The 18,253-nt window shown below is 40.8% G+C and overlaps 1 protein-coding gene across 1 annotated transcript; it reads left to right on the top strand.

Annotated features, from left to right (window-relative positions):
- Positions 1-324: 324 nt before the first annotated feature.
- Positions 325-1,875, top strand: CHRM5 (cholinergic receptor muscarinic 5). The gene has a single exon (XM_072623011.1). It carries the CDS (start codon positions 325-327, stop codon positions 1,873-1,875), a length of 1,551 nt encoding a protein of 516 aa, XP_072479112.1.
- The last annotated feature ends 16,378 nt before the right edge of the window (positions 1,876-18,253 follow it).

The raw sequence follows: 18,253 nt of genomic DNA, 5'->3' as shown, positions 1-18,253 counted from the left end.
GCTTAAGCACATACTCCCAGCCTCAGGAAGAATAAGGGTATGAAACTTTTAACATCCAGGCTTTTGATAATTCAGAAATTTGGCCAGAAAATAAAATAAATTAAGAATTAAATTGAGAATGTCAAAAACTTGGTGCTGATGGGTGAATAAAGTTAATGATCTCTCTCTCTCTCCCCCTCCCTCCCTTGATCTCTGCCTCCTCTCTCTTTCTTTCTCATTCTCTCTCTCCCTCCCTCCCCAGGTCACATCAGAGAAGCTGAGAATGAATAACACAAAGAAGTCACTTGTCAAGAACCTAAGAACCTGACATAAATTTCAATCAGAATGGAAGAGGATCCTTACCCCAATGAAACCATTGCCAATGGCACTCCGGTAAATCACCAGCCTCTATCAAGACATAGTTTGTGGGAAGTCATCACTATCGCAACAGTGACTGCCATAGTAAGCCTGGGCACCATTGTAGGCAATATCTTGGTCATGTTGTCTTTCAAAGTCAATAGCCAGCTCAAGACAGTCAACAACTATTACCTTCTGAGCTTGGCTTTTGCTGACCTAATCATTGGGATCTTCTCAATGAACCTCTATACCACTTATATCCTCATGGGACACTGGGCTCTAGGAAGCCTGGCCTGTGATCTGTGGCTTGCCCTGGACTATGTGGCAAGCAATGCTTCTGTCATGAACCTTCTGGTGATCAGCTTTGACCGCTACTTCTCTATTACAAGGCCTCTGACCTACAGAGCCAAGCGTACTCCAAAGCGGGCAGGGATCATGATCGGCCTGGCCTGGTTGATCTCCTTTATCCTATGGGCTCCAGCTATTCTCTGTTGGCAGTATTTAGTTGGGGAGAGAACAGTCCCACCAGGAGAGTGTCAAATTCAGTTCCTCTCTGAGCCCACCATCACCTTTGGCACTGCCATCGCTGCTTTCTATATCCCAGTGTCTGTCATGACTATCCTGTATTGCCGCATCTATCGGGAAACTGAAAGGCGCACCAAGGACCTGGCTGAGCTCCAGGGTTCTGTTTCTGTGGCTGAGTTTGAGACAAACAAGTCTACTCGGAAGACCCTACTTAAGTCCTGCTTCAGCTGCCAACAACCCACCCTGACCAAGAGGGAGAGATGCCAGGCATCCTGGTCATCCTCAAGCAGGAGTACCTCTGCCACTGGGAAGCCTTCCCAACCCACTGGTACAAACAGTGACTGGGCCAAAGAAGAACAGCTTACCACTTGTAGCAGTTATGCGTCCTCAGAGGATGAGGAGAAGCCCACCACTGACCCAGTCTTCCGAATGACTTACAAGAGCCAGGCAAAGGAAAGTCCAAAGGAGGAAGAAACCAAAAAAGCTCTTGTGGAAGAAAATCCTATGAATGATAACTATAAGACACAGAAATACTTCCTGTCTCCAACCTCTGTCCGTGGGTCCAAGAGTCAAAAATGTGTGGCATACAAATTCCGGTTGGTAGTAAAGGCCAATGGGACCCAGGAGACCAACAATGGCTGTCATAAGGTGAAAATCATGCCTTGCTCAGTCCCTGTATCCAAGGAACCTTCCACAAAAGGCATGGATTCCAACCTCAGCAACCAAATAACCAAGAAGAAGAGAATGGTCTTGGTGAAAGAGAGGAAAGCAGCCCAGACTCTGAGTGCTATCCTGCTGGCTTTCATCATCACATGGACCCCCTATAACATCATGGTGCTGGTGTCCACCTTCTGTAGCAAGTGCATCCCTGTCACCCTGTGGCACCTGGGCTACTGGCTATGCTATGTGAACAGCACTGTTAACCCCATCTGCTATGCCCTCTGCAATAAAACTTTCAGGAAGACCTTTAAGATGCTCCTCCTCTGTCGGTGGAAGAAAAAAAAAGGTGGATGAGAAGCTGTATTGGCAAGGGAACAGCAAGCTGCCATGACATGGCAGCTCCCCTCATGGCAGCTATTGCAGACTGGGCCTTCTGGAATGTGTGGGCCTACAACATTTGCTTTCTTTCACTTCAAAACAAAACTGTCATGTTATGTACTTGAGAACTAATTCAAAGAGAAGAAAGGTCCCTTGACACTGCCTTGACACTGGAAGGAATGCCAGCAGCTGCAGGGAACTATTTATGGATCACTCTTGGCCATAATGAAGGCTGGCCATGGCATTTGTGCCACTGTGAGATAGGCCATTGACGTGAGTAGCCATTTGGAAGAGAAGGAACCTTTTGTGATATGCACCATTGATTTAAGGGGTGCCCACTGAGCCAAGATGGCAGTCTGCTGCAGACAAAAGGAATCAGATGGAAACTATCCATCCACCTTTAGGTCATTCCATAGGGTTATGTGCAATGTGTATACATCACGAGTACCTCATACCTGTGAAATCTAACGAAGTAGAAGTCAGTGCCCCTTGTAACAGGAGTGGAGTTTAACTTGCTGAAAAGAATGTATTTCTTCATTTATGAATCAATCAATAAGTATTCAATGAGCACCTACAATGTGCCTGGCACTGTGCTATTTCTTCATGTTCTTATCTTCCAAATGAAACTTTGCATCTCAGTTCCATGGTATACCTATTTTCTTAGGACCTACCAAACAAGTCCTCAATTCCTCAGAACTGACTTTTAAAAAAATCATAATTCTCCATATAATAGGAGCCTCCAACTTAGTCATTACCATACTGAGAGAAGGGCCTCTTCTTTGATATTAACAAGTCCCCTAATTACCCATCGCAGGTTTGTTTTGTTTAATGAAGAAACATGATGTAGTGGGTGGCCTTGGAGTAAGGAAGTCTGAGTTTGAATCTTGGCCCCAATTCTCACTAACTGTGGTTATGGGCAAGTCATTAGACCTCCCCAAGCCTCAGTTTCCCTGTATGTAAAGTAGGAATAACAATATCTATTATTATTACCTATCTTACAGGGGTTTTATAAGGCCCAAAAGAGATTATATACATATAAAATGCTTTGCAAATTTTAAATGACTGTACAAACGTCAACTGTTATTATTTTTAACCATCCTTTGCCCTTAGAAATATGTTCCATTTTTTCCTAAACCGTTACCTTTTTGCTACATTTTAAGACCATTTATTCTTATTCTTCTCTTGGTGTAGATGCAGAATAGTAGTACAACATTCCTTTGCTGGGTACAGACCATCCTTAGCCCTTCTTTCAACTTTCTCCAGGCTAAAGAATCCCAGTTTTTTTGCCTTACTTCATATGTCTTGCTTTCCATCTTTCCCACAGGTCTAGGCCTAGACAAAATTTAATATATATTTTAGTGCCTCCACTAATGGAGCCTTTGGGGTTCTATTTTATAAGAAGAGTACCACTTTTCTCTGAAAGCAGTGATAAATTGGATCACATCTGGATACTGTTAGTCAGTCAATAGATGTTTGTTAAGTGCCTACTATGCACCAGAAATACTGCTAAGCTCTGGAGGTACTAAACTCCCTCCCCCCAAAAAAGAGCAAAAAACAGTCTCTGTTCTCAAGGTGCAGATGACTTTAAGTGTTAGTCTTCCTTTAAGCATTTATATGCAGGAAGAGGAGAAATCTCTTAAAAGAGATTCTAATGGTGGAATTTCAGTCCAGGTGATATTTAAAAAGGCAGATATTTGAGGAGAGCAAGAATCTTCCTGGTGTCCCTCAAATTACACTACAGAGATGACCACTGAAACTCCCTTAGGCATAATATTGGCCCTTCCTATACAAGTTCATGTCTTAAATTAAGGAATCCAGAGGCAGATAGAGATGAGGATCCATTTAATCTATCTTTAATATTTAAAGGTCAAAATTCATCTTTTAAGCTAAAGCCCACCTCTTAATGTGATGACCTATGCAACTAACAAAGAGAAAGAAAACAGGAATATTCACATTTTAATTAAAATATTGGGAGGTTATTAAAATCAAACCAAAACTATTTCTAAATCGTCTCCAGCTTAACACAGGAATTATAGCTCTCATTTCTAGAGTGATATAAGGTTTGCAAAGTGCTTTCCTCACAATAATCCTGTGAGGTAGGTAGTGCAAGTATCACTATTCCCATTTTATGATAAGGAAGCTGAGACTCAAAGATTAAATGACAAATCCCATAGCTAGAGTCATCCAGCTTTTGAAAATCACAAGAGCTATCTGCTGCTGCTTATACTAGTAAGTGTCAAAAGTGAGATTCAAACTCAGGCCTCCTTCTTCCAACCAAAACTCTTCCCATTGTACTCTGCCAGCCTTTCTTACATCAGAATGGTATTAAAGAAAAAAAGGGACTAAGGTAATGGGAATGAAAAATCAACTGTCAAAAGAAAATTAAAAGTAACGAAGAGTTCACAAAGCTAATGAAGAAATATAAAGAACCATAAAGTAAATAATGCTGATCCATACCTCTCACAAGTTTAGTTAGAGTGTTTGATAACTCTGGGTGCCTGAAGGAAGGAGCGTTCCCTAGCAGGGGAACCTAGTACTAAGAGGATGAGGTATAAAGACAAACCACTTACTTCACAGATTTAACCTGACTGGCATTTCATGAGATTAAGGAGCCAATTCTTAGCACAAGCCCCACACTCTCCCCTTTGGCTTTCTATGATATCCAGAGCTTTCTCAGTGCCTCAGTGAATTTCTCAGCAGTTCTCATGAAAGAGCAGTAAGCTTCCACTTGCTGACTTGCATGAACAAAATAAAAGAACAAGGGGAAACCTGACTTTCTTGATGCAGGTACCTGTTAGAGTCATTAGAACAAGTAATCTTCCTTCACACATTAAACAACATCAGGGAATGGGGAGGGGATTGGATTCAGAGCTTAAGTACTGAAAACCCAAACTCCCAGGCTATAGGTATTTAATGCAAAAGTTGTTTCATTGCTAATGTTTTGGCTTCTGTTTTTATGTGGGATGCAGATTTGGGAGTTTATTGCTTGGGGTAGTTTTTTTTTGGGGGGGGGGATCATTTTGGTCAATGTTTGATTGAACAAGTACTTTGAAAAACATCCTTGGCTTCTGTGCTCTGTCCTTCATTGTGATTTTCTTGTAAAGGACATGCTGATGTTTGACTCAGTGTTAACTATGAAGTCTGTATTTAAATCTCTGCTGCTAAAGATCTGGAATTTAGCTTACCAGATCTCAGGGATCCACTGTAAATAACTCAAAAGGAATATAGCAAAGGAATGTGAGTTGTTTGGGTTTTTTTTAACTGCTTTCTTACACTGTACCATTATGTTTGCTCTGGAGAGGAAAAAAAAAGAGAAAAACAAGTAAATACATGGTAGTTGATTGCACTAAAAAAAAAGAAGAAAAAGAAGTGTCCATGAGCTTCCTTGAGAGATCATTTACTAGTGGTTCAACCTATTTATATGGCAGGCAGTTTTGAAGGCAAGGTTAACTTAAAAGCTGATCCTTACTCTGAGATGTGTGCTGGACCCTTCTTCATTACAAGAATCCCTTCTACCCACCATCACCAGCAGAGCAGTAACTAGAAATTTTGTGCCTGAAACAAGTGTCATGAAATGGATCCAAGGGGCTGTGGGACTTTGGAAGTTGAACATGAGATTTGGGAGAAGAGGCTAAGTTGAGGAGGATCTTACCTATGGTGTTACCATTGGAATGAGGGAGCACAAGCTTTCTGTACTGCTGAATACTGGTAAATACGTTTCACAGATAACACACACGAGGCACTGGAGTTTTCATACTCTAGCCTCTAACAGGTTCACTCTTGATCTGTTCAGACAAGAAGGACAGGAAGATAGCTTCAGAGGGCTTAATAATCTTATTCTATTCTAGTCTTCTCAAGAGGGAGTTGCTGATAATAGGAGCACCAGCTCCTACAGCATTCCCTAATCACTCTTCTCCAAGGGGCCAACAAGAAGGGAAGACAACTACCCCTACATCTTGATGGGGTCAATCGAGACAGGCACAGTTCGTACACTCCCCAGTTGAGGCAGGTACATACATTCCTCTGTGCATTACCCCAATCCCAATTGGGTTCCCCCATGGATTCCCTTATGGATTCCCCTATGAATTCCCCATGGTTTCCCCACTCACTGACAAGTACCCACTTGCTTTATAGGGCAACAGACAAAGAAGGCATCTTGCCAACATTAAGCTCACAGGTTAACTTTAGCAATGCTGTCATTCTGCACAAGCACAGTAAAAATTACTTATCCTCAAATCTCACAGTGCAGTCTCAGTAGGGCTATCACTATGATTCTAGCAACTACTATCTGGGCTCCTTGGGGCTATTCTGGGAGTTATTATCTAACACCTGGAAACTAGACATTGCCATGGGCATGGAACCTGAGAAACTTAACTCTAAAAAGGATAACAAAGTCCTCCTTGCATACATGTCATTAGTACCTTCTAAATGCTGATACCCTGGGATAAAGCTTTCATTACCCTACTTTAGTTATCTGACCACTTATTGTAGAACAAGGATAATGTATTTGTGTGTCCTAAGAAAAGTCTAAGAATTATATCTCCATTGTATTATTGACCACAAAAACTTTTGAGTTTTTATTTGAATTCATACAGCTTATCACTAAATGCTGACAAGAATTGGAGAATATAATTTTCTAATACAGTAATATGTATTTATAAAAAGTTAGATGAAAACAGACTCCTTGTTTTGTACTCTTCCATGTGACAGACTAGGCTGCTGTCTACATTAAAGAAATTATCAGTTTACACTGAATCCAACTCCTTCATTGAAAAAAATGTGGCACAGAGAGCCAAAGTTACACAGCTAGCAAGCATCTGAGGAAGGATTTGAAACTATGTCTTCATGATTCTAAGTCCTGATATTGTATAGGGGTTGCTGACATAGTTGAAGGGTGCTGGAACCCCAGAACGTCAGGGTACAATTTCACACACTCAAACCTTCCTCCAGTCAAATGGTAAAGTTTATTGTGAGTCCAACAGAAGTGGGCAAGGGCTCCTAGGTAATCTGCCACCTGATGGGAGCAATATTAAAGCTTATATGGAAAAAGGACAGTGAAAGGATGCCAAATGTGCTAATTAGATGATATGGGGTGGGGTTAGGGAGTGGTCAGCATATGCAGGTAGTCTTGGTGCTGGTCTGCTGGAATGTATGGGAAAACTTTGGGGGTCAATAGAGGTAACTTTGTTGATGCCAGACACTGAGGGAGAAAAGACAGTTTGGGGTTTTTTTTAGCTGCCAGAGGCATGGTCCTTGGGGATCTGGTGCCAAAAAGAGTGCTTGGGTCGGTATCCCTGTGTCTCTTCTGATAAAGGAATTACAAAGTCAGACCTGCAACAAGAGAAAGTTTTCTCACAAGGCATTGTTTCCAGAGACATGATCTTAGGGCTGGAGCCGGAGCACAAGCACCCCCTCAGTCCTACATTCTATCAACCACTCTACATAGCCTACTCCTCTAGTCCCAGGGTTACCATCTGTTGAACAATTTGGTCTTCACTAAGAGGAGAGAGATGGAGCTGGCCAACCTTTGTACTGGGCAGCATATACTCAGAGCTGACCCCAGGCTTACAAAATCCTTCATTACCTCCTGTTTTGCAAAGTTAAAAATAAGAAGGAGGATGTAGGTACTCTGTTTTCTCAGACATATTTAATTCAATTCATTACACATTGATAAAGTACCTACTTGTGCAAGGCACCAAGCAAACTGCTGGGAATATATAAACAAAAATGAAACAGTCTAATGTTTTAATAGGGAAACCTAAAACATCCGGTAAACATTGTTTGGGAAGCTAAAAAATTGACTGGCTTAGCCTTCTATTCATCCTTTTTGTGCCTCAAGAGCTTAATACCAAAATAAGAAAAGCAACTAAATTCCCTTCCTATCCATCCACTGATTGGCTGCATCTACCAGCCCAGTTTTCATCTTTGTACCATCAGTTGAAATATCCAGATCTCCAAAAAAAAGAAAAAGAAAATTTGAACACATGCTCTGAAGTTTGGGTCCAGCATTGTTAATCACTAAGTACTTATTAAGTGCCTGGCATGTGCCAGGATACAGAAAGGCAGATAGTCTGTGCCCTCAAGGAGCTTACAGGTTGTTCATTCTTCAGTTCTGGAAAAGGACCAAAGCCATCAGAAGGCGATACCTTGACTTGCGAGTGAACTGAATTTAAGTGAGAGTGAACTGTGCAAAGTCATTAGCCTCACTCTTTCCTCCATCTAATGGAAGAGACAATATACAAAAATATGCAAGATCGTACAAAAAAGAGAACAGAGGTAGCATATCAAAAAGGAGACCTTACTTTGGGAAGGGCTGTGGATGGACTGATGACTGTTCCTTTCTAAAAAACTTACGATGATAGAAGCCCTGAGTCATTAGTAAGCATTTATTTTGGCACAATTGGAGGCACACCTTGGGTCCACACTCAGCATACAAATGTACAAAGAAATCCTTGACCTCCTAAGTTCATAATCTGAGATGGATGTGTGCATGTGGTAATGTACACAAAGCTGACCTGCCAGGAGTGTTTCAGTCATTCTAGAAGAATGTCAATAGGAAAAAAGACCTGCTCTGTCCAACATTCCCATCAAAACCAACAAAGACAAAACCATGCTAGAGATGGGATGATCTATATACTAGAACTCTTTGCCAGTGCTGTCCTCACTGGAAGCAAGACCCTACGATTGTGGCTATTAAAAAAAAAAAGTCCCTACTGAATGGACTTAACTATCAGTCAAACATGCTTGCAGTGGTGAATGTTGAAACACTACATCATCCCTCAAAAATCACCTTTTTGCAGCTCAAGTTTGCTTCTGAGGAAACCATCAGTTCACCAAATCATACTACCAACCACATTAGGAAATGCCCTTGTGTTAAAGTTTGGCAGCTAGGTGGTGCAGTGGATAGAGCACCAGTGCAGGAGTCAAGAGGACCTGAGTTCAAATCTCATCTCAGATACTTGTCACTCACTAGCTGTGTGACCTTGGGCAAGTCACTTAACCCCAATTGCCTCATCCTGGGTCATCTCCAGTCATCCTGATGAATATCAGGTCACTGGATTCAGATGGCTCTGGAGGAGAAGTGAGGCTGGTGACCTGCACAGCTCTCCCTCACTCAAAACAAAGTCACCATTTTTTTGATGGCATGGCCTTCTTCAGTAAGATTCTACACAGAGAGGTCACTGTCTTTGTCCTTGGTGGTGAACTTCTGACTGTCATATACAGTCTATGAGATTATAAGACACCCAGCTTAACTGGGTACAGAAATCTATCTTACCCTGCAAGAAGGCAGGGGGAAGGGGATAGGAGAGGGAGGATAATAGAAGGGACAGCAGATTGGGAGAAGGGGTAATCAGAAGCAAACACTATTGTAGGGGGACAGGTCAAGGGAGAGAAAGGAATAAATGGAGGGCAGAACAGGATAGAGGGAAATGTGATTAGTCTTATGCAACATGACTGTTCTGGAAGTGTTTTGCATGGTCACACATGTATGACCTATATCAAATTGCTTGCTTTGTCAATGAGGGTGGGTGGGGAGGGCGGAAGGGAGAGAATGTGGAATTCAAAGTTTTAAAAATGAATGTTTAAAACTGTGTTTGCAGCAGCTGGGAAATAAGTTGTACAGGCAACGGGGTACAGAAATCTAACTTGCCCTACAATAGAGGGGAAGGGGATGGTAGAAGGGTGGATGGGATAGAAGGGAGGCAGATTGGGGAAAGAGGTGGTTGGGGTGCACACTGTCCTGGGATGGAGGGAGGGAAGAGATGAGGAGAAAATTTGGAATTCAAAATCTCATGGAAGTGAATGTTGAAAACTCAAAATAAAGTATGTTTAAAAAAAAAAAGATTATAAGGAACCTAAGTGGTGCAGTAGATAGAATGTTAGACCTGGAATGAGGAAGACCTGAGTTCAAATCCCTAGCTGTGTAACACTGGATAAATCATTTAATCTTTCCCAGTCTCAGTTTCCTCATTCATAAAATGAGAGTATAATCACACCTACCTCACAGGCTGCTCTGAGGGTCAAACAAGATAAAATGTAAAGCAATTTACAAATCTTAAAGTAATATAAAAATACCAGCTTTTATCATAAGATCGTGGAATCCAGTGGATAGAACACTGACTCTGGAGTTAGAGGAAGACCTGAGTTCAAATCCAGCCTCAGACATGCACTGGCTGTGTGACCCTAGGCAAATACCTCCCCCCAAAAGAAAAGATCATGAAACCACAGATTTCGAACTAAAAGGAACCTTAGGGACCACTGAACCCAACTTTGTCCTTTTACAGATGAACAAACTGAGTCCCATAGAGGTTAAGTAATTTTCTCAAAGTCACATAGCTAGTAAGTTTATAGGCAGAATTTGAATTCAGGTCTCCTTTACTCCAAATCCACTGACATCCACTATGCCATGCTGCCTCTCATGATCTATAACCATATCCTAATGCAAGCAGACTTGGAGCCAGTTATGTCTTCATCTTCAGTAAAGCAGACCTCGTGCCTACCTCATTTTTCATCAGTGTTAGGATCACTGAGTTTAACTCAGAGTTTTTAACTGCTTGGGCAGCCATGTTGGTGGGGCAGAGATAGTAGAAGAGTGAAGTAGAAGATGAGGAAACTGGTAAGGTGGTATGTATACCGATGGTATACTGGAGGGAAGGGCCTCCCCAACAAAGTCAAAGTCAAGGCTAACCTTTAAGCACCATTTTCAGTCAGTGGTCACACTCTAGACCAACTTCTAGTAACAATCTTACACTGTAATATGGGATGTCAAACTGTTTGAATGGGATACACAACACCTGAGAGGATGCCTTCCACCCACTGGAGGAGTTTATATCAACCTTTGAGACATCCAGAATACGGAAGGAAATGAATTTCCTGGGACTCCACAATAGAATTATTTCATCCCCAAAATTAAGACTGTTAGGCTTAGAAGAGACCTTAAAAGATCATCTAGGCTATACTGCTCTTTCAGGCAGGAGAACCTCTAACATTTCCCAGATATTACACACAGGTAGAGTCAAAATTAAGTAGAAGAAAGTGACCTGAAGTGACATATGACCACAAGGGCTCCAGCTGTTAGAAGATTCCTGGACCCCATAGGAAATGCTGTCCTCACTGTAGGGAGAACCTATCTCCTATCTTCTGGACTCTGGTAGACACAGAGAGAGAGTCCAGGTATAAAATGGCAGGTTCCCTTCCTCCAGGGTTCCCTTTTTGTCATGTACAATCTCATTTCACCATATGTATGAAGAATCATGCTCAACTTTTGATCTAACCATAATGTATCTGCTACATTAAAAGACATATATGATCCAAGATGAGAGAGCTAATAGTCTCACTATTTTCTGAACTAATCAGACCTCCTCTGGAACATTACATTAAGTAATATGGACCACTACTTTAAGAGGAATATCAACAAATCAGAGCATGTCCAGAAGAAGGAAACTAGGAGAAGGAGGAAACTTGAAACATGTCATATGAGGAGCAATTGAAGGAACTGAGAATGTTTAGCCTAGACAAGACTTAGCAGGAGACAACAGCTGTCTCCACACGTCTCTGACAGTCAGTGGAAGAGGGATAAGGTTTATTCAGTGTGGTACTAGGCAGCAGAATTAGTCTCAATGAATTCAATAGAAACAACTTTCTAATTTGAGTTGTCCAAAAAATGAAATGGCAAAAAATGTAAAAAGCATGATTAAATAGTGAGTTCTCTACCATGAATAGCTTGAATAGAGGTGGAATGACTCTACCCACTAGAAATTACATAAGGGAGATTTCTATATAGGATAAGTATAAATGCTCTCTAAGGTCTCTTCTTACTCAAGATTCTATGATAATAATAATGGGCACTTTAAGGTTTACGAAGCACTTTATATACATGCTCTCATTTTGGTCCTCACAATAGCCTTTCAAGAAAGATACTAGAGACATTATTATGCCCATTTAATAGATAAGGAAACAAAAGCTCAGAGAGATTATGTTACTTACCCATGTAAGTGTTGGAGGCAAAATTCAAATACAGGTCCTCTGACTCCAGATCTAGTGTTCTAGCGCTATACCTTGCTGCTTTCCTGCCCCAAAACTGTTGCAAAGTCTATAGACTTTCAATCTGTAAGCAGGGAGTAAACAAACCCACTCCAAATCTGTCTGCCTTATTAGGACAGGCAAGAGAGCCTGATGAATTTTAGCCCCCCCCCTTCTGCTCCCATCAACAGAAGCAGCTCCAGAAATTCATGTATAAAATTCAGGCAAGAGATCAAGAGCCTAGGAACACATAAAACATCAATTAAACGCTTGTTTCCAATTACAACTAGACAAGTGGCAAAGAATGATAATGAAGCCTCTTCTACAACAATTTGTCATTGACACCACCTGAAAAACACAGGTTACTTCATGGGTTCAAATGAATTGTGGAGGTATCTGAAAATAAAATCATGTAACTAGATCTTCATGTTAACCTATCTCTTCACTTGAAATTCTTAGAACAATAACTTAAATCCCTTGCAGTCACTTCTGATCTCAGACCTGGGACCTCTTATTTTCATGGATGTATAAGGGGAATGAAAAATAGCGATAGAGCTCTCAGGCCCCATATTCAGAGGATGGGGACCTCAGCCTCTTTTTTTTTTTCACCCACTAACTAGGACAATCCATTAACTTGGTCCAGAAGAATAAATGCCCATCTATGTATATGAACAAAGGCAGCAGTGACTGAGATAGGTCTGGACACAAAGCAAGGCTTCTTTGATCAAATGAGTACCCAACCAAACCCCTTCCTTGCACCTATAGCCACAGAGATGGCATGGTCTGTGCCCCATGATCTGTTTTGTGGATTCCCCAGGATTCCATCCACTTTACCTTAGTCACTTCCTTCAAAGTCCATCTTTAACTACAAAATCCATCTTTGATTACTATTATATAACTTCACACACATAATAACACTTCATATTTATGACTGTTTTCTCCATCTCCACCTAGACAAGTTTTCCTCCTGACTAGGACTACCCATTTTCCTCTGAAAAGGCAATTAGATAATACGGTTATAGAACTGAGAGCTAGAAAAACCCTAAGCAGTCATCTCGTTCAAACTCCTGTGTACTCTTTCCACTCTAGAAGTTCCATCCTAAGCACCTCCCCCAAACATAGCCATTGGGTGCACGCAACTAACCTCTGTACTTCCTTTCTATGCTCTTCCTTGATGCATAAGCCAATAGCCAGGCTTCAGAATTGTTCCAAAGTCATTACATTCTATGATAGACCTGATTATTGGACTCCTACTTCTTCTAGCAAGTTCCAAGCCACATCTGAAACCCACTTACCTAGTGATCTCCACTTTACTCTCTCTGAAGCAAAGGGTAGTATATCTGGCTTTTGGAAGGGCAAGGAGAGTTACAAGAGTTAAGAGGCAGAGAGGGGAATGGGTAGAGAAATGAGTGACTACCACCATATTTGCATGAATATTTATGGCCAAAAAAAATTAATCACTGGAAGTCAATCCCTTGTGATAAACCTTTCTCCACACTAAGTTAGCTGGGTCCTAAGATGTTAGACATAGTACATTACTGAGCCCATACTTGAAGCCTCCCAATGTGATGGGACTTGTCAAAGCTCATTGGCATAGCCTCTGAGTGTTAAAATAGAAAAAATAAATTAAAATTAGAAAACCCAATGAGATGGATGTGGGGAAAATGATACATGTATGACTTTGTAAATATTTTTAGTCATTCTGGAGAATAATCTAGCAATATGTTACAAGAGATTTAAAAAACTATATTTTTGCCTGATGAGTCTATTTCTGAAAATATACCCTAAGGAAATAACTAAAAAGGAAAAAAACTAATTTGTGCAAATTCATTAAAAGAAATGCTGTTTATGATAGTGAGAAACTGCAAAAACACCAAATGTCTAACAATAAGGCCCAAGCAAATTACACTATACACGTCTTCTGCCTTCAAATCCCTTGCTTTCCTATTTCCACTCTTGCCTTGCCAAATTCCAACCCTATCATCATCTTCTTCACTTGTACCTACCTGCGTGTTGCTGAAGGCCAATTAAGAAAGTCCCATAACTATGTTGAATAATTCCACTACAAAGTTATCTAATATCAACTAGACCCTCATTAATGTATCTTTTATTCTACTCCAATTACTATACTCCATAGCAATTGTTCTAAACCTTTCCTTTTCTTACCACTCCTTCCCCTCTCCTTTCAGGAGAGGGCGTTGCATCACATTACAAATAAAATAGAGGTCATCTATCATAAGCTTCCTTCTTCTACCCTAGTCTAGGTCTCAAAACCTGTCTACACTATTCCTGCAGTAGGAGAAATATCTGCCATGAAGTCTAAGTTGTTTGGGGTTTCCTTGTTTGTTTGGTTTTTTTGAGAAGGTATTGAAACTGTTCTTAATATTTAATTGGTTCAGAGGACTAAGGTTCAGTGGTGGGGAAGAAAAAATACCTGTTTACTCTCTGCAGTTATCATCTTCCTGTAGTTGACTCCCAGACACATATCTATACACACATACATACATATATAATGTACATATATGTTGGGGTGTAAGCTCAGTTCTCACGTGAACGGTCTCAGGCAGGTAAAGGTGAGGGCTTCTTGATTGCGAGCTCTCATGAGGCCCCCGAGGGAACAGCTGGGAACTGATGAGTGAGATGCGAGCTTTCTTGTTTTTCCACCTCTTCTCAGTGGAAACTTGCTGGGGAGAGCATCCCACCCTTGAGATTGGTCCATGGTCTGAGCACACCTTTTTGTTAATTAGCTAAGGGGCTGAGAGCATGCACGGTATCCATGAGCGAACTATGCAGCTGGGAGAGCTTAAATGGGGACAGGAAAGCCTGGGGGTGTGGTTCCTTTCTCCTCGGGAAGAACTCGTCCTGCATGCTGACATGTAGCTAAGATCCTGAATAAAGCTTACAACTTCTGTTTGACTCTGGAAGTCTCTTCCCTCGATACATTTATCCAGCTAGCCACCAAAGACCTGGAGATAGGTAAGATGACCCGGGCAGCCCACGGCAATTAGGCTGGGACACATATATGTATAAGTATACATATAATACATATCTATAGGCATAGATATAAATATCTCCATCCCTAATCTCTTCTAAACTCTAGTCCCACATAACCAGCTACATACTATATGTCTCCACTTGTATGTCTCAAAAGTATCTCAAACTCAGCCTCTCATCTACCCCCTCCAATATTCTCAAAAACAAAGAAACAAAAAACCTTCTCCTCCTCCAAATTTCCCATTTCTGCCAACGGCACCACCATCCTTCTGGTAATTCAAGTTCCTAAGTTCAGAGCTATATTCAACTATCTGCTCTCACTTTCCACAGCCAATAAGTTAGTTACCTAGTCTTGATGATTTTAATTCTACACCATCTCTTGTGTCTGTCTCCTTTGCTCCATTCACATGACTACCACCCTAATTCAGGCTTTCATCATCTCTTCTTTGGACTAATATAGTAGCTTTCTAATTACTTTCTCCACTTCTAGTCTTTCCCCTACAGTTGCCAAAGTAATCTTCCTAAGGAACAAACAAATATGACCATGTCATTACCCTGCTTAAGAATCTTCTGTGGCTTCCCATTGACCTCTAGGATCAAATATGAACTCAGCAAGCATGTAAAATCCTTCATAGACTTTTTAAAAATACTACTTTTGCATAACTCTTTCACGTGCTGTGTTCCAGCCAAGCCGTTATATTTACTCTTCCTTAAACTTGGTCTTCCATCTCATGCCTTTATGCCTGTATAATGGCAATTAATGGAGTAGTATGTGGGCTATTTCAATGACCCCAAAATGTAACAAGACAAGTGAGTTGCATGGGGTATAGTCAACACTCACACTGTATAAAACTTGTGGCCTTACACCTCTCACCTAGGTGTAAGATACCCAACTTTCTCTCTGGCTTTGGCTCAGTTCTACAACTTGCTCATACTAGCAAATCTTAGTTCTGAGAAATAGACTACCCATTTTGAGCAAAAATATACTTCCCTTGCTCATCGCTGTAGCCTTTCAGCCCCCAATGTGCTTTCTGTTTACACAACCAGTTACTAACAAAGAGTGATACTTTGGGATCTTAAACCTAACCATTTGCTTACAAATAAGGCAAAATAAATAATTATAGTATAGAGATTAATATATTAAGACATGCACAAATAATAAAATGCATCACTATATATGTGTACACACACATATCACACTTCTCCATCAATACATTCAATAGCTATGGTGAAGAATGTTCACATACTTATAGAAACCTAGAATGGAAACACACAAGAGAGTAAAACTCATGTGTTTGGGGTAACTCACATCTGTAGATTGGAGATTTCAATGTTACTGATCCATTCAGGAACATTTGCAACAACGGAACTGCTTCTCTGCTCGCTTCCTTACTTTACTCTTAACTATTCCTCATCTGAAGGAAATTTGTTCTCTATCAGAACCTAGCCCAGGAGTAGGGAACCTGCAGCCTGGAGGCCACACATGGCCCCTAGGTCCTTAAGTGCAGTCCTTTGACTGAATCCAAACTGAATCCAATACTTAAGATTTGTTCTGTGAAGTTTGGATTCAGTCAAAGGGCTGCACTTGAGGACCTAGAGGGCCACATGTGGCCCCAAGGCTGCAGGGTCCCCACTCCTGAAGCCATTAAAGCTCTTTCAAAGAGGCAAGTGGGTGGTTCAACGTATAGAATGCTACACCTGGAGTCAGGAACACCTGACTGAAAATCTGTTCTGAGACACTTACTAGCTAACTGGGCAAGTCATTTAACCTTTGTGTACCGCAGCTTCCAAATCTGTAAAATGGGGATAATTATTGCATCTGCCTCTCGGTGCTTTGAGGATAAAATGAGGTAATGTTTGTAAAGTGTTAGATAAATGCTATATATTGTCATTATTCAATTGCCCATCAATCAATCAATAAACCTTTATTAAGCACCAACTATGTGCCAGGCATTTTGCTAAGCACTGAGGGGAGAAGAGAGGGTGGAAATAAATTTTTTAAAAAGGCAAAAGGCAGTCCCTGACCCCAAGGAGTTTACAGTCTAATGGAGGAGCTTATAAGTACATTTAGAAAATGGTAAGTCTTAATGTGAATAGTAATTCAACAGATTTGGCAACAGAGACCAGAGTATCCAGTTATTCACTCCCCCAGGATGTTTCAGAATGGAAGTATATCAGTATACTTCCATATTCTCTCCAGGTTATGAAAGCAGTGGCAAATCCCCTCTGCTTTTTTTTTTCTTCAAGTCAGAGGGAATATCAGAGAGAATAAGCCCTTTAGAAAAGTTTCCCCTCTCTGAAGCTTTTGCCTTTTTGAGCTGAATGAAGGGCCATCATAAATAACCATGCCTGGAGATCTTGACCAATGGAGATAATTTTCTCCAATTAATTGGGAATCCCTCAGCTGAGGCCTTCCCTCCACTGATTCCTTCTGCCACTGTTCCAATGGAGCAGCTTTTCAGCATTGCTGGTGTCTTCAGTTCTCAATTTCCTCTTCTGCCACTGAGTCTTCTCTTGTCTCTTGCCCGTTTCCTGAAGTAGTAGTGGTTCAAGGGCTTAAATGAGAGCCTCTTGACTCTCAGGGACTCCTACCCAATCAACAGCTTTTTTTCTTGACTTTGCCCTCTTTAAGTCATAAATCTTCTGTTTGGTCATTTTTCAGTTGTGTTGGGCTCTTCTTGATGCCATTTGGGGGTTTCCTGGAAAGGATACTAGAATGATTCACGTTTTCTTCTCTGGCTCATTTTACAGGTGAGGAAACTGAGGCAAACAAGGTTAAATGGCTAGCACAGGGTCACACGGCTAGTAAGTATCTGAAGCCAGGTGTGAACTTAGGAAGATGAGTCTTCTTGACTCCATTTACTGTGCCTCCTAGCCGCTAAACATAGATGTCTGGCACATAGTAATTACTTAATAAATGCTTATTGCCTTCTTAATACTAGATGCAGCGTATCCATCTGAAACACTTGTTCAAAATATATACAGTGGTGGACAAATTCAAAGGCCTGATATTTAGATGCCATCATCTGGCGAATAAGTAGTTTTTATTCACAAAGACCCAACTTGGGGGGGAAAAAATCTCTTCTGGATTAATGTGAATTTCCAGTCTAAGGAAGCTATGTGGTATTCTAGGACACAATCCCAATTAGTACAATATGCTATGCAAAAAAAAAAAAAAATTAGAAAAATTATATATCTGCTAAAAATGACAAGCATGTGAGTATGTTAATACATGTAAAGATGTAAATGAAATATTAATTTAAAATATAAATAATACCCTGATTTCTGTTATGTAAAAATGTGTATGTAAAGTTAAAAACTAAAAATTTGTAGCCCT

Source organism: Notamacropus eugenii, chromosome 7 (assembly GCF_028372415.1).
Source record: "Notamacropus eugenii isolate mMacEug1 chromosome 7, mMacEug1.pri_v2, whole genome shotgun sequence".
NCBI classification, from domain to species: Eukaryota; Metazoa; Chordata; class Mammalia; order Diprotodontia; family Macropodidae; genus Notamacropus; species Notamacropus eugenii.
This window is presented reverse-complemented; position numbering and strand designations above follow the sequence as displayed.

Coding starts and splice junctions, on each gene's coding strand:
- CHRM5 (XM_072623011.1), top strand. CDS start 325: ATGGAAGAGGATCCTTACCCCAATGAAACCATTGCCAATGGCACTCCG.